Source organism: Melozone crissalis, unplaced genomic scaffold, assembly GCF_028551555.1.
Source record: "Melozone crissalis strain CALT ecotype California unplaced genomic scaffold, PUWL_Pcris_2 ptg000107l_1, whole genome shotgun sequence".
NCBI lineage: Eukaryota > Metazoa > Chordata > Aves > Passeriformes > Passerellidae > Melozone > Melozone crissalis.
In genome coordinates, this window is record NW_026535884.1 from 576,263 (window position 1) to 592,823 (window position 16,561).

General features: G+C 49.8%; 1 protein-coding gene across 4 annotated transcripts in view; it reads right to left on the reverse strand.

Moving 5' to 3' along the window:
* Window positions 1-16,561, reverse strand: part of EIF4G3 (eukaryotic translation initiation factor 4 gamma 3) — a 146,770-nt gene that overhangs the window by 60,796 nt on the left and 69,413 nt on the right. For 3 of the 4 annotated variants that reach the window (XM_054292047.1, XM_054292046.1, XM_054292048.1), the window contains exons 4-8: window positions 15,889-15,984; window positions 10,682-10,714; window positions 4,664-4,684; window positions 2,873-3,052; window positions 863-977 (exon numbers count right to left, since the gene is read on the reverse strand). In XM_054292047.1, coding sequence (XP_054148022.1) covers window positions 863-977; window positions 2,873-3,052; window positions 4,664-4,684; window positions 10,682-10,714; window positions 15,889-15,918 — 379 coding nt within the window. In that variant the 5' untranslated portion in view covers window positions 15,919-15,984. Of the gene's footprint in view, window positions 1-862; window positions 978-2,872; window positions 3,053-4,663; window positions 4,685-10,681; window positions 10,715-14,485; window positions 14,600-15,888; window positions 15,985-16,561 lie in introns of all 4 variants that reach the window. The other variant, XM_054292045.1, reaches the window with a different exon arrangement.

The window sequence follows — 16,561 nt, forward strand, 5'->3', positions numbered from 1 at the left end:
GTAGCTGCCCTGTAATTACCCTCTCTCCTATTCTGAAATTGCATTACCAGGTTCAAGGGCTTCATGACAACCTTTCAATAATTCCCATTACTTCCACACAGATCAGATAAATAAGAGAAGGAAACGAGGAAAAATAAGAGACCTTCCTGAATTATGCTACTGGGTTTTTCTCTCCCTCCAAAGGGATCTCTGTGTGTGAAGAGCAAACTGCAATTCTGCCAAGGGAGCAGGGCTGTTACTGGGCAGCCTGAAGGGAATCAGTCACTCCAAGGCTCCAAAATTTCAACAGAGAATTCCCATGGGAGCCTGAGAATATCTCTGCCCCCACCAGGCTGCAGAATGTGAGTGGGCAGGGAGCAGTGAGTGACCCAATGCAGGAAAAGGCCAAGTTTTGGCCTCTGCAGGAGTTACAGACTGGACTAAATTACCTTGGCAGCATCAATCCAGGGAAAAACCCACATGGCTTGTTCTTATCCCCCAGCATACACCCAACAAGAAGCACTGGGCTAAGAACTGTTAACTGCAGTTAACTGGCAATGCCAGGCGTGGCACAGTGAAAACCAGCACTGCCAAATGTGCCCACAGTACCTGAACAAATAATAATGATTGAGCAGGGACTAAGAACCAGCCCCAGTGCTGGCCACAGGTGATCCTGGGCAGCTGCAGCTTCTCCTGACACACTCACACAAACAACACTCTGGGATTTTTCAGGAGTGAATAATCAGAGCTGTGACACCACCAAATTTAGCAGCTATTTGAAGTTCAAACAAATGCTAATCCAGCTTGTTATTCTAAATCTTCAGCTTGACAACAGAAAAACACAGCAAGAACAGACTGTAAGCAGTCTCCAAGCAGAACTCACCGTAGGCATTGGGGAATTCTCCAGGACCTGGGCCTGGGTAGAAGGGTCCTGGTCCTGGTGGCTGCACAGGATATTGCTGTGGTGGCCCGACGTAGGGAGGGCCACTGTGACGATACTGGGGGGACAGAAACAGCCATCAGTCACTGCACAGGGACAGAAACAGCCATCAGTCACTGCACAGGGGCTGGGGGGACAGAAACAGCCATCAGTCACTGCACAGGGGCTGGGGGGACAGAAACAGCCATCAGTCACTGCACAGGGACAGAAACAGCCATCAGTCACTGCACAGGGGCTGGGGGGACAGAAACAGCCATCAGTCACTGCACAGGGACAGAAACAGCCATCAGTCACTGCACAGGGACTGGGGGGACAGAAACAGCCATCAGTCACTGCACAGGTAACTGGGGGGACAAAATTAGCCATCAGTCACTGCACAAGGGCTGGGGGGACAGAAACAGCCATCAGTCACTGCACAAGGATTAGGGGGACAGAAACAGCCATCAGTCACTGCACAAGGATTAGGGGGACAGAAACAGCCATCAGTCACTGCACAAGGGCTGGGGGGACAGAAACAGCCATCAGTCACTGCACAAGGATTAGGGGGACAGAAACAGCCATCAGTCACTGCACAAGGACTGGGGGGACAGAAACAGCCATCAGTCACTGCACAAGGATTAGGGGGACAGAAACAGCCATCAGTCACTGCACAAGGATTAGGGGGACAGAAACAGCCATCAGTCACTGCACAAGGGCTGGGGGGACAGAAACAGCCATCAGTCACTGCACAAGGATTAGGGGGACAGAAACAGCCATCAGTCACTGCACAAGGACTGGGGGGACAGAAACAGCCATCAGTCACTGCACAAGGATTAGGGGGACAGAAACAGCCATCAGTCACTGCACAAGGATTAGGGGGACAGAAACAGCCATCAGTCACTGCACAGAGACTGGGGGGACAGAAACAGCCATCAGTCACTGCACAGTGACAGAAACAGCCATCAGTCACTGCACAGGTAACTGGGGGGACAAAATTAGCCATCAGTCACTGCACAGGGACTGGGGCAAGCTGCACAAGTAACTGAGCCCCCCTGACCAACAGGCATCTGGTTAATGACAGCTTTGGGCAGCACAGAATTATCAATTGCTAAGGCTGGAAAAGATCTTTAAGATCACTGAGTCCAACCATCAACCAGCAGCACCAAGGTCACCACTGACCACGTCCCCATGTCCCCAGGGATGGGGACTCCAGCACTGCCCCAAACATCCTCTGCCAGTGCCTGACCACCCTTTTCATGAGGGAGTTTCCCCTAATATCCACCCAAACATCTCCAAATGTTAGTGCCAAAAGTAAGGTAAGGCCAAGGCAGGGAGGACACAGGAGCTGAGGTAGAACAGAGCCCCTGCCCTGATTGCAACACTGTGTTATGTGGCTCAGGGTTCTGGAGTGCCTAGGGATCCATTAAGTCAAATTAGGTACTAGACCTATTAAGTCAAATTAGGTATTATTAAAGCACTAAATATTAAATATTTAGTCCAGTATTGGACTACATTTAGTCCAATGTCCAAGACATTGGTTTCCCACTGTGTCTGAGGGAGTTCTGAAAGAGGTGAGTGGTTCCTACTGCCTCCATACAGAAGAACAAACACTTCATACAGAGAAAGGACAGAGGCTGAACCACAGCATCCTGCAATCCTTTAGGCTGGAAAAGCCCCCAGCAACCACCAAGTCCAACTGTTCCCCCAGCCCACCCCTAAACCTTGTCCCCAGATGCCACATCCACACATTTCTTCAACCCTTCCAGGGATGCTGGCTCCACCTGGGCAGCCTCTGCCAATGCTCCATCACCCTCTCCATGAAGGAACTTTTCCCAATACCTCATCTAGACCTGCCCTGGCACATGATATTCAACTACCAGCCTGATTTCACAGACACATCCCACACCCTCCTGGGACAACCCCATGGATCAAACACTGCTGTGCAGCTCCTCAGGTGTCTGGTGCTGGGTTTACCTGTGGGATACAGTACTGGGGGCCCTGAGGCATGGGGTAGGGCATTGGCAGGTGGTTCACCATCATGATGTGCTGGTTGGTTTGGTACACGGCAGTCGGGGTCTGCGCTCCGGGACGGATGGAGGGGTTGCTGTTCTGGATGGTGGCTCTTGGAGGCTGGATCTGAGGCCTCTGAAAAAACTAGGAGAGGGAAGGGAGAGAGGAGAGAAAACAAAGAACTGGTCAGACTTCCTGGGATATAATTGGAAATATCCTGACAATATTAGAGTTATGGTGTTAGTTTCCAGGGGTTGCCACACTTGCAGAAAACTGCAGGACAGTCCTTGTTTCTCTGTGAACAGCAGGGCCATCTCTGGCTTTCTATTTTACAAGGTACAAACAGACAAGAAACTTTACAAACTAAGAATTATTAGTTTGTATGCCCTGAATTTCACAGCTGAACCTTCAGAGCCAACTTTAGAAAAATGAAATTGTCTAATTTCCTTTTTATAAGGTGGGCTGGCTGCTAAATAAACCCACCTTTATAAATGCCCCAGGGAAATAAAACATCAAGGCAACTGTTCCAATTTATCTCCAGAAGAGCTAAAAATCCTCAATTTCACAGAGGAACCTCATGCACATCCAGGTCACCTGTCCTGCCCTGTTTTCCAAAGGGTGACAACCAGGGTGGTCCCAAAGCCTGGCACCACACTGGCATAAGGTGCTGCCCTGGCAGATGGGCCAGGCCCAGGCAGCCAAGCAAGCCCTGGCAGAGGCTCATGCCCACCCTCTTGTGCTGGGAGCAGCCCTGGGATGGGCACTGGGCTGATTCTGCTCTCTGGGATGGGCACAGGGCTGGCTCTGGATCTGCACCCAGGATGGGCACAGGGCTGGCTCTGCATCCTGGGATGGGCACAGGGCTGGCTCTGCCCCTGGGATGGGCACGGGGCTGGTTCTGGCTCTGTACCCTGGGCACAGGGCTGGCTCTGGATCTCAGCAGCCCCAGGATGGGCACTGGGATGGGCACAGGGCTGGCTCTGCCCCAGGGATGGGCACAGGGCTGGCTCTGGCTCTGCCCCCAGGATGGGCACAGGGCTGGCTCTGGCTCTGCCCCTGGGATGGGCACAGGGCTGGCTCTGGCTCTGCCCCTGGGATGGGCACAGGGCTGGCTCTGGCTCTGCCCCTGGGATGGGCACTGGGCTGGCTCTGCCCCTGGGATGGGCACTGGGCTGGCCCTGGCTCTGCCCCTGGGATGGGCACTGGGCTGGCTCTGCCCCCGGGATGGGCACTGGGCTGGCCCTGGCTCTGCCCCCGGGATGGGCACAGGGCTGGCTCTGCATCCTGCGATGGGCACTGGGCTGCAGGCTCTGGCTCTGCCCCCAGGATGGGCACAGGGCTGGCTCTGGCTCTGCCCCTGGGATGGGCACAGGGCTGGCTCTGGCTCTGCCCCTGGGATGGGCACTGGGCTGGCTCTGCCCCCGGGATGGGCACTGGGCTGGCCCTGGCTCTGCCCCTGGGATGGGCACTGGGCTGGCTCTGCCCCCGGGATGGGCACTGGGCTGGCCCTGGCTCTGCCCCTGGGATGGGCACTGGGCTGGCTCTGCCCCCGGGATGGGCACTGGGCTGGCCCTGGCTCTGCCCCTGGGATGGGCACTGGGCTGGCCCTGGCTCTGGGATGGGCACTGGGCTGGCCCTGGCTCTGAGCCCACAGCTCAGGAGGGGAGGGGAGCACTGCACACTGAGGCATTCACTGACAGAGGAGTGACCAGGTGAGAGACACTGATGCCATGCAGAACCAGGAGTTGGAGTTACCTGTATAGGTCTGAATCCTCCCTTCAATAACGAAGCAAGAAAGCAGCAGGAAACAGAAAGAAAGCCAATGGAACAGCTTACAGATCAACAGGAAGGAATAGGATACACATGCACCCTAAATGCACACAGCTACAGGCAGATTCTGCCCTGCTCTCACTCATCCCTTCAGAAACAGCCAGGAAAAGGCCCTGAGTGGCACCATGGACTCTGCTGCCAGAACTCTCCTAGGAAAGTTTCACATCCAAGTATAAAAGTTTAAAAAAAAAAAAACAAAAAAAAAAAACAACCATAAAACCCAATCAAACCATGATTATTTACTGCATGAAATGTGACATTACAGAAAGACTTTGTGTTTACTCTGTTCCTAAAACATCAAATATTTCTCCTTCTGGTCTCTTTCAGTGGTACAGAGAGAGCAGATAAAGCAGAAACCCCAGCTCCAATCATGAATTTCTCTCCTTTTCTGCACCAAGACTGGGAGGGGAAGAAATGCCACATATTTAACTGTTCAGTAAAAAGTAATTATAATAATTAGGCCAGCACACATCCCACTGAATCCTGCTGCCTGCTGTGCAGTGATGTGCTACAGGGAGTAACTGTGCCAGGAGGAGTGAGAAAAGAAGAGAGGGGAAGGAAGGGATGAGCTGGGATTAGGTTTGGGAAGGAAGTTGTGATGTTTCTGCCCTCAACATGACAATGAGCATAAAATGGCCATTCCGGTGCTGCTGAAGCTTTCATGGCACCTGAGCTGTTCCCCACAGCAAACAATCTCTCCAGGGAAGCCCTGGGTGACCCTTTCAGATAAGCAGACATTGTTAGGGTGAGCACAATGATTTATGCCCAGCCCTGTCAGCCTGGATGAGGAGCTGTCCCCAGCATGCTGGAAGGGTGACCTGAACCAGGAGGAGAGAACTGTTTGGGGAGAAAAGTTTGGAAGTGAGGGTGGAGAAAGCAAATGAGAAGAACAAGAGCCCACCATGGTCCTGCTGTGATAAAACCTGTGTGTGAGATGTGGGGGAGATGCAGGAGTGTGGCATGAACCAAGTACAGGTGCTGAATTTATGGTGAGAATCACCAGTTTGTGATTTTTCCATATCCAAAGACACCAAAAAGTGTAAAAGTCTTTCTTTTTTCACTGTAATTCACTGACTAATGGTCATTTTTAAGCTGCAAGCATGTTGCAGATATGTCTCACTGAGGGAGGGTTGGAAAAATTGAATAAGCCCCACAGAGGTGTGTGTTTATGCAGAGTGAGAAGGGCTGGAGGCAGAGGTGAGACCTCTCTCTATCAACAGCACCTCCATCCACAGGGCAGTGCAGGGAAACCCCCAGTGCCAGAGACGGGGAGACTGCACCCATGGAATCTGCTCCTCAGGCTGCTGCTGCACCCACAGAACCTGCAGGGAGCACCCAGGGACACTCCCAGCACTGGGAGCCCTTGGGCAAGGGCAGCTGCTCCTGCCAGAGCCTCCAGCTGCTCCCTGAGGCTCCCAAGGGACACAGCCCTGGGCTCTTCCACTGCAAACCTCCTGCCACCCCTCCGCCCTTCCTTGCCATCTTCCCTTTAGTCACTGCTCTCACACCCCAACCCTGCCAAATCCTTTCATTTACCATCATCTTCTTCCTTTTCTTCCCCAGTCACTCCATGCCCAGAGTTATAAAATCACTGATCAATGTGCCACCAAGGAAAAGCAGAGCTCCAGTGTCACAGACATCTTTTATGAAAAATCCTTTCCTTAGGATTTTTCCTCCTGAGAAGCTGAGAGGCCTCAGGAACAAAATGTAAACATTGATTATCTGCTGCTGTGGAATGCAACAGGTGCATCTGGGATTGGCCCATGTTGGTTTTTTCTAATTAATGGCCAATCACAGTCAGCTGGCTCAGATACAGAGCCTGAGCCACAAGCCTTTGTTATCATTCTTTATTTTTCTATTCTTAGCTAGCCTTTCTTCTATTCTTTTAGTATAGTTTTAATATAATATATATCATAAAATAATAAATCAAGCCTTCTAAAACATGGGAGTCAGATCCTCATCTCTTCCCTCATCCTCAGAGCCCTGTGACACAGTCACAATCCAGGGGAGCCCCAGCCCCCTCTGATCTCCCAGCTCTGCTTTTCATGGCTTTGCCACAAGCTCCGTATTTCCAGGCCACGGCTCCCAGTGCCAGGAGTGCTCCCTTGGACCCCAAATCTGCACCAAAATAGAAATTTGGTCTAAGAGCCTGAGAACAAACCTATGCTAAGCTCAGCCTGGCAAACAGGGGCATTGATCTATTTTTTTCCTATTTTTGGATGCTGTGATGGGTCCATGGAAACTGGGGGGAGGTTTGGAGAAAGGAAGCAGAAAGAAAGTTCAAGTCGTCACCCAAGCTCTGCACTTCACTCAAGCTTCTCATGCCCCTGTTATTAATTTTTAGTTTTCTGGTGCCACCAGGCCCCAGCCTTTGGTGGGATAACCTGAGCCTGGCCTGGGGCAGGGAGGAGGAGGTGCCTGCATGGGCAATGCAGCAGGAACTGAGGAGCTGCAGCCCTGAGATGTGAAGATCAGAGAATTGTGGAATTGTTTAGCTTGGAAAAACCCTCTAAGATCATCAAGTCCATCCCTAACCCATGTCCCCAGGTGCCACATGCACACATTGTCTGAACACTTGCAGTGATGCTGACTCCACCTCTTCCAGTGCCTGAGCATCTTCTCCATGAAGAGATTTTCCCAATATCCCAAAAGCTCCCCTGGTGCAACTTGAGGCCATTTCCCCTTGTGCTGCCCCTGCTCCAGGAGCTGGAGCTGCAGCACAAAGCCCCAGGTCCTGCTTCCCCAGCTCTTTTGGCTGGTTCAAGGCAAAGCTTGCTTCCTTCCCCTCTGTTTTATTATTTACTAAATCATAAAATGAAGGGGAAAAACCCTTTTTGGTATTAAGATGTGGCAGTTCCTTCACACACTCAGGGATGCAGACAGGCAAGTGACTGCAGCAGTTTCCCATCAGTTTCTGACTTGAAATACCCAAAAAAGCTACAAAATGCTCAGCTGGGTCAGTTCAGGGAGTGAATTCCCAACTTCTCCAAGTCCCAAAGCTTTTCCACAGCAGCATCCAGCCAAGCCCATTCTCCTGTACCAGTTACACCCAGAGAACTCAAGCAAACTAAAACTGGAATAAACTCCACCAGCAACCTCAAGTGAGAGCTGAGCCATGAGCAGCAAACCCATCTCAAACACAGTTCAAGTCAAAAGGAAACAACCACACCTCTATTTGTATTTCTGATTTCTGTTTTTAATCACACCAGCCTCTTCTGAGCACCCATTTCTAAAATAAACCCCACACTCCCCAAGTCACTTCATAAGTGAAGGGGTTTTAGGCAGATTCAAATGCAACAAAAATTTGCATTTTGGAGCTCAGGTTAGAAGAAAACTGCTGTTCTCAAGTGTGCTTTGTGAGGATCAGAAGCAACAAAGTGACTCCACAGCCTCACTCAGAAAGAAAAAAACAGAGAAAGTCTGTGCAGGAAGTGGGAAATGGAGCAGCAATTCCAGCAGGGAATAGCTCCATGTGCCACAGCATTTGGGGAAAAAGCACAAGCTGACAGTGTATTCCAAAATACTGCCCAAAACACTTTGAGGGGCTGTTTTCTGCCTCCTATAAAGTGAGGTTTTCCTGCAGATTCTCAGTGTGTGATCTCAGAATCAGGGATTACTGATGCACACTTAACTTCCAGTCAGAACTGCTGCAATGATTTCATTTCCCTTCAGCCACTATTGGTAACACCCCAAATCTTTGCTATTTTCTCTCTCACAGTGGGGTCACATTTCCCTCAGCATTAACTGGCTCCAACTCCCACTGTCACTGTCCAACTCCAGGCATTTCCATCCAAGGAAAAAACCCTGCTCATAAAGCTGGCATTCAACTTCAGGTGCTTAAATCATGCTCATTTGAGGACCTTAAAGATCTAATAATTACAGGCAGTAACAGTGAAGAACAATCCATTATTTGCCTGAAGGAGACCCAGAATCAATACAAGGCACATGTTAATAAAAGCTGGGATGGACACAGGGAATTGCAAACCCCAGGGTGCTGCTGCTGCCTTCAAAGGGAAGGTGGAGTTGCTGCAGTAAATATTAGCCCTGCTGAGGCCAATTTACTTATTTAGCATTTTCTAGCTTAGGAATCTCAGTCTCAAAGCTCTCAGCTTGTGTTACACAGTTTAAACAAGTTTAAAAACTCTCCTATGAGGATAATAATTTCTGTTGGTCTCGAGCACCCTGTGAGTCCTGGGTTCAGGATGAAATTCTCCCACAGCTGTGACTCTCCTGCACATGGCAGGGGCCAAAATCTCTGTCTGCACCCCCAGTCCACACCATGGGTGTTTTGGGTTAAAGGAAACAAACAGCTCATCCACAGCCCAGGTGTCTCTGTGCCTGTCCTGATGCAGCACATGACAGATGCAACTGGGAATAAAGCCTGGAATATTTTCCTAATGGTGACAGCTTCTCACAGGTCATTATAAGCAGATTCAAATGTAACAGAGACAAAAATCTAACTGTGATAAAATCAGGGAAACACTTGGAATTTACAAGCACAGCAAGGGCAGAGCCATAACTGGGTCCAAAGGAAAGTTTTGGATCCCACTCTGACAGACTGGTGGTCAAGTCCCACCAGTAAAGCCCCAGCCATGGGAATTCATGAGAATATTTCCTCCAAGGTTGTGCTGCCTCAAGACTCATGGGCCAAAACCTGCTTAAAGAAAGCTCAGTAAATTTTAGGAGAACATGAAATGGCTCCCAGTGAATCCATCCCTTAGGAATGACCCATGAAGGAACTGAGGAGCTGCAGAGCAGGAATGCACTCTGCATTGTGCAGTGCAAACACTGACCCTGAAGCTAAGGTCAACAACAAAAGCATCTGAACAAGATCCTGATGCCCCCATTGATGCCCAGGCTGGCCCTGCAAACATTCCTGTCACAGAAATCACTGTCCCACAGGTCCCATGCCACCTCTGCCTGTGAGCCCACAGCTGCAATGGCCCATTCTACTCCTTACACTCCTTTTGCTCCCCTGCTGCCCCCTGAGCTGGAAGGAACAAGGATCATGGGGATTTTGGGGTTGTGCCCACCCAACACTTACCCCACACTGCTCATCCCAGTGTTCAACTGCTCAGGAATGTGACTGAAGTGAGAACAAAATAATTCCCTGGAACAAACCTCCCATGTCTCAAGCCCCTGCCCTGACACCACAGGATTAATGGGATTTTTCTCCCAAAGAGCTCTGGGAGAGCTTCCCTGCCTTGTCCTGCCTCTCCTCCTTCCCACCAGCAATGCCACCTCTGCTCCCTCAAAACCTACAAAAAGCATCAAAATCAGTTCCCAAGGATGTGTTTTGGCAAAGAGGAGTGTAGGGGCTGAAGAAAAGACAATTCCAGACACCCTGACTAGGACAGACAGGCCTGTGCATCTGTCCTGGCACTGGAGAATTTCCAGCTCTGCCACCCCTGAGTTCCATAAGCCACAGCCATTCCTAAATCTCCTTCTGAATAATGAAGTGGCTCCTCACAAAGTCCAAGTGGTGCAACAGGAACACTAAAAGTTTCCTACAGGTCTGGCTTTTGTGGGCTAAGTGAAAAGGACACTGAGCAATGCAATGGTGACAGATAACCAGGTGTATCACACAACAAAGGGAAGTTGTTTGCTTTGCTCCAAGGTGACATCTTCAGGAAACTGAAACCACTGACTCGTGTGGGGAACACTCAGAACACGTTTTTAGTGATGTGAGAAGGCAAGGGAAGCCCACACACCCCTGGCAATGGCTCCCAGAGGCTCTCCTGCCCTGGGGTGTGGGTGGTTGGTGGCAGCGGTGACCGGGGGAGGTCAGTGTCACTCAGGGTGCAGGTGGCTGTTAGCAGGGTTAGGCACGTGCCAGGAGCTACTGCAGGGCTGCTTTCCTCCTCTGAGTTAGTGAGTGAGACACCTCCACCCCCACCCCCCAGGCAATTAGTGCAGGGTGATAACAAGGGGCAGGTACTGTACCTGGTGATGGGCAGGTCGAGGCCCCGCTGCAAACTGAGGGAAGGCGGGAGAAACAAACACAAAAGGAAAGGCACAAAGAGTCAGAAACACCACAACGAACCAAAATGTCACACTCTATGCAAAAATAAACCCACAGAAAATAAAAGAACAACGACACAGTCAAAAGCTTTGCTGCAGGACAGTGACACACAGGGGCTGAGGTGTCACGAGGACATTGCTGGGGGCACTGTGCTGGCAGCTGGACAAACAGCCAAAGCTGCCCTGGATCCTAAAGGCACTCAGGGATGCTGGCACTCCTTATCCTGCCTGGGAGGAACACACCAAACCAAAAACCAACTGAGAATGAGCAGCAGCGGAGATTCTGAGCTGTTTGAGGTGGAGGGCAATGGTCAGAGCAGCTGGGCTGGAGCAGAGGATGGAGCCCCATGGCTGGGAGGAGCCAGGGAGGGACAGGGACATCCCTGCAAAGGGACAAATCTGCAAAGGGACATCCCTGCAGAGGGACACCTCTGCACAGGGTCATCCCTGCAAAGGGACAAATCTTCAAAGGGACATCCCTGCAGAGGGACAGGGACAAATCTGCAAAGGGACAAATCTGCAAAGGGACATCCCTGGAGAGGGACGTCCTGCACAGGGACATCTCTGCACGGGAACATCCCAGGATAGAGACACCCCTGCACAGGGACATCCCAGCATGGGGACACCTCTGCATGGGAGACATTCTGCACAGGGACATCTCTGACAGGGACAAATCTGCACAGGGACAGGGACATCTCTGCACAGGGACACCCCTGCAAAGGGATAAATCTGCAAAGGGACATCCCAGGATAGAGACATCTCTGCACGGGGACATCCCAGCATGGGGACATCCCAGGACAGAGACATCCCTGCACGGGGACATCCTGACCAGGGATATCCCTGCAGAGGGACATCTCTGCACAGGGACATCCCCGAGAGGCAAAGAGCAGCCACTCCTGGCACAGCCACCCCTGTCACTGCATTTCCAGCTAACTCCTGCACTGGGGTCACAGCAAAGCCCCTGTGAGGAGTGGCATGTGTCACCTCTCTGAGAGCCAAGGCCCAGCCCATGCCAGGCAATGCAGCCTGGCTGGAGAACAGCAGGTCCTGGGTCCCAGCCCTGAGCTCAGGCCACTGAGTCACCTCCCACTCACTTGGGCCACAAGCAGAGGAAAATAACCCCAATTTAACATGCTCAGCTGACATTAAAAGCATTTCCCAAGAAGGAACTGATTGTTAAAATAGAAATAAAAATGAATGCAAGAAATGGAAAATATAAATAAAGATGACAAGGTACCCACTTCCAGAGCTGAGTTAGGTGTTGAAACCCATAATTCTCAGTGTTAGAGCAGAGAATTCTACTGAAAAGAGCTCCAATAATTATCTGCAGTGACCACAGCTACATCCACAGTGAATTTTAGCCCACACATGCTGTGATGGCTCAGCACAGCCACCTCTGCTCACTCAGGGGCTCATTGTGCTTTACTTTCTGCCTCAAAACAGTGATCAAAACTGGGTACTAATCAGTGACTTTCTTAATAAGTTTATTTTCTCTATGGAAAAGTGGGCCTAATGCCATCAAACATGAAGCAAAGCATAAATATTGATTGGTCCATTCGATCTTTTCCTTTATAAACACTGAAATTGCCTAGATTTCAAGATTTCCAAGAACTGGTCTGCTAATCCTGGTGTTTATATATTCCTTCTACCTTCACCTCATGGTGGCACTTGGTGACACTTGGATGAAAGTCATAAAAACCTTCAGAAATGAGTAAATATGGACACACAGACTGATCCTGGGACAAGAGTTTATTAAGAATGACCTGCACTGGTTCACCAAATGGTTTTCTCACCCTGGAAAATTTTCCCTAAGCCTTACAATGAAGAGTAAAAAAGCAAAGCATGGTCACCTTGTGGAACTAAAAAGCTCTAATTTCTATTTTAATGAACCAGAAGGACTCAGAGCCTCTTGGCATTCTCCCAGTGGCTCTGTGGATGAGGAGAAACAGGTACTGGATGAGTCTCCAGAGATAGAAGCACTTCAAGTCCTTATTTTCCCAAAGAACTTCCCCTAAACCAGCTCAAATACCTTGTGTTTGAGAAAAGAGACTAAAGGTACCCAGGAAGGGCTGAGCCTTTCCATAGGGCTGCACATTCTGTGTTAGACACCAATGAAAGAAAACAGCCAAAAAGAGAATGCTGGGATGCAGAAACCTTGAACTGCTTCACTTCAGGGCTAAGGCACCTCTCTGATCCCTGCTGCACAGAAAAGATTTGTTCTCCCTGCACCTAAAACAAGAGCTGGAAGTTTGTATCTGAAGAAGCCAAAGTTTAATTCCATGGTGGAAAGTAATGTGTGTTACAAGAAATAAAATAAAAGCTCCAAGTTAGTGAAAAATGCCCTCATCTATTTTGCACTGGTCACCACTGGCTCTTGATTTGAAATTTTTTTAAAAATAATTCTGTTTGATAGGAATTATTCCTGTTAATAGCTGTAAGCAACAGAACAAACTGTAGTAGTCACTGCTGGCTTAAAAGAGACACTTTGGGTTGTTTTTTCTGTTTGATGAAGACAGTAGATAGGAAAACCTTATAAATCCTGGGTCCAACCTCCCTGCCCCATGGCCCCCTCCCTGCAGTCCTGCTCCATGGACTCAGAATGTTCTCTCCCTGCAGACGTTGGGCTGGCACACCTCACCCCTCCTGGAGGTATCATTTTTTGGCAGAAGTCTTAAAATTGGACAGTTGGTGTTAAGATGGGGGCTGGCATGGCCAAGACCTAAGGGGGAATTTTCAGCAGTGCTGAAGGACCCGGATTTTGTTTTCCTTGCCCAGCTGGAGCTTTGCAATTCTGGCTGGGGGAGCAAACATGGATTGCAAAGGCAGCTGTGGCTGGGGGAGCAGAAAAACCTGAGCTCTGCATCCCAAAATCCTGAGCTTTGCACTCCCAAAATCCTGAGCTCTGCACCCCAAACTCCTGAGCTCTGCAGCCCTAAAGGCCTCAGCTCTGCACCTCCAAAATCCTGAGCTCTGCACCCCCAAAGGCTACTGGATGCAGGAAGCTCTGGCTCTGGTTCAGCCTTGCCTGCCCACTCAGCTGTGCCAGAGCACACCAGGAACCCAGGGAGGGCACAGCCACCCTCCTCATCCCCTCCTCACCCTCCCCTCACCACCAAATGGGTTAAAAAAGAAACTGAACAAAATCATAATTAAATTACAAAGAAATAAATCAAGCGAAGAACCAAACGCAGGAGTAGCTCAGGCCTGGGCTAGTCTTGCATTTGCTTTGGGGTGGGAGGTGGAATGAGATGTGATGGGTGGGAGCAGCTTTTAGTCATGGGGTGAGATGGGCACTAGCAGAGCACACGGCAAAACCTGCACACAGGAGAGCTCAGAGCAACACAAACAAGGTGCAGATAAATTCTTCCTCGGGACCTCCTCAGTTATGGGGCCAAAACACTAAAAATTTGACATTTACTGGCCAAATTTCCTGCAGATTCTCTCTCTGCTGAGTGACAAAGCCCAGGGGGCCCTGTGTCTGTCCTACCCCAGGTCAGACCCCTCTGTGATTCAGCTTTGGGCCCTTGTGGCACCACCTCACCTGGCAGAGGCTGCCACGGCAGCTCGTGCTTTCAGCAAAGAAGCAAAACCAGTGCATTTCTGTAGCCAACAAAAAAAGGGGTGTGGTAAAAAAAATATATATAATAAAGAAAGGAAGAAGAAATAAAAACAGTGCCGTGGGCACAATTGCCTGCAAGAAGGAGTACAGTTTGTTATATTGCTTACAATGCAGTATTTTATCCAGCCTCTTCCAGCCAGGGACCTGTAAACCGGACTCTGTTCCAAAACCTTCCTCCTCTTCCAGTTTTCTGTGCAATGTATTGGCACTGTTCTGCTGGGCTGTCAAAAAAACTGGTTTAGAGATGCAGCTCTTCAGTCAAGTTTTTGCTCCAGTTCTAACCATACCAGCTTAGCTGTGCTTTGCAACAATTAAAGAGAAAGATGATTATACTTACTGAGGAAAGAGCTTTAGCAGCAGTGTCCTGCATTACTGATCAGAATGGGGCACTGAGGACAAATTCCCAGCTGGGCACATCAAAGAACTTCAAAGTCAGCATTACCTGGCATCAGCAGAGGTTGAGGGGTCTCAGAACAAACCCTGGCATGTCCTGGAGGGGAAACCTCCAGAGCTGGGCAAGTGCCCAGTGATGTTGCAGGTTTGGGGATCCTTGCCCTGGGGTTTATCAGTTTATTTATATCTGTTTTGTGGACAAACTCCTCTGTCTCAGAGGCTTCAGTTTGCTCCAGGAGCATTTGCCTTACTCTAAAGAGAGAAGAGTGCTGGGAAGGCACCAGGGGTTATGGGCAGCCTGAAGGTGTCCCGACACAGAGGGGCAGGAGGTGCAGGATTGCTGCTCCTCAGCTGACAGAGCCCTGAGACGTGCTGATGGGAAGCCACCATGCCTCCAGAAGCTGGGCAAAGCCTCTGATGCCCTAGGAGGCTCCTCTAACATCATGTGGAGCTGTGCTACAAGCAGAGAATCCCCAGAAAGTGCCTGGTGTGGAACTGAAGTCCTACAACAGCAGAGCAGTATCACAATAAACACCCACCCCAAAAAAACAGACTGTGAAGGATGATCAAACCTGAAGTTGGATGAAAAAGGGGCTCAGCACAAAAAGATCTGAGTGCACAGAAGCTCTAGGTTATTTGTGAGCACCTCCAGGGTTAGAACTGATCAGTGGCACTGATTTGGGAGCAAAGCCCAGAGGCCACCAGAGAGCGAGCGCTGCTGCAGAGAACTGCTTGTGTTTGATCTCTGGTCTATCCCTGCACAAAACACATCCTTAAAGAAAAAATAAAAAGAAAAAAAAAGAAGAAAAGAGAAAGATTCTGGCAATGAATCTGAACTCTATAATGAAGTGAACCTGAAAGCATCTAGGCTAAAAATAAATGGTGTTATTTGAAGGTAGATGAGAATCCCTCCATCGCTTCTTTAGGAACCTCAGAAGGAAAATTATCCTACCAGGACAGTGCCTGAAAAACTCAACCAAGGTTTGCCATTCAGGATGTGCTTCCAGGTCAGTAAAATGAGCTTTGCAGAGAACCAGCCCCGTGCTACAGACACACACAGACAGAGAAACACAGAGCAAGGAGCAGAGAGCAGGATGGGGCAGCGTGGGCTCCTTACCGGCGAGCGGGTCTGAGGCTGAGTGTTCATTGTTTGAGGGGCTTGAGGGTACACCAGCGTGGTGGGAGCTGCATTCTGTCCTGAGGGATAAGGAGCCTGCCAGGGAACAAGAAAAGCCAAGTGAGTGGATCCAATGATTCATCCCCAAAAACCAGGAACAGAACTGGAGGGACTGACATGGAGATAAAGATGAAAAGATTGCAAGAGAGAAACCATCTCTGTCGAGGAGCAATTCATCAACACTGCCTCTCATGGGAGCAGCTTGTAGATCCACTAGTGGCTCTACTTGTAAGTAACAGCTCCATTAGTAATTATTAGTCAGAGTTTACTCCTATTTTATTCAGAGTTTGCTGCTATTTATCACCTGAGTGATATTTATCACCTCCCCAAGTGCTGCAGGGGGAAACAACCCAGGAGACACATGACCCTGTGTGTCCAAAGGCCTGGCCACCTGCTTCCAAAAGCCTCTCCCAAACCAGCTTCCAAGGACAGCCAGACCTGTAGATGTTGCCAATAAATCCTCCAAAATCAGGCAAACAGCAAGAAACAACCCTGAGTGTGTTTAACAGAAGCTGCTGCTGCATTAAAGCATTTCCAGTGCAATGGAACAGCCCAAAACCATCCCAGATGGGAGGCAGGCCATGGCTACAGACTCTGCACATTTTTCCTACTT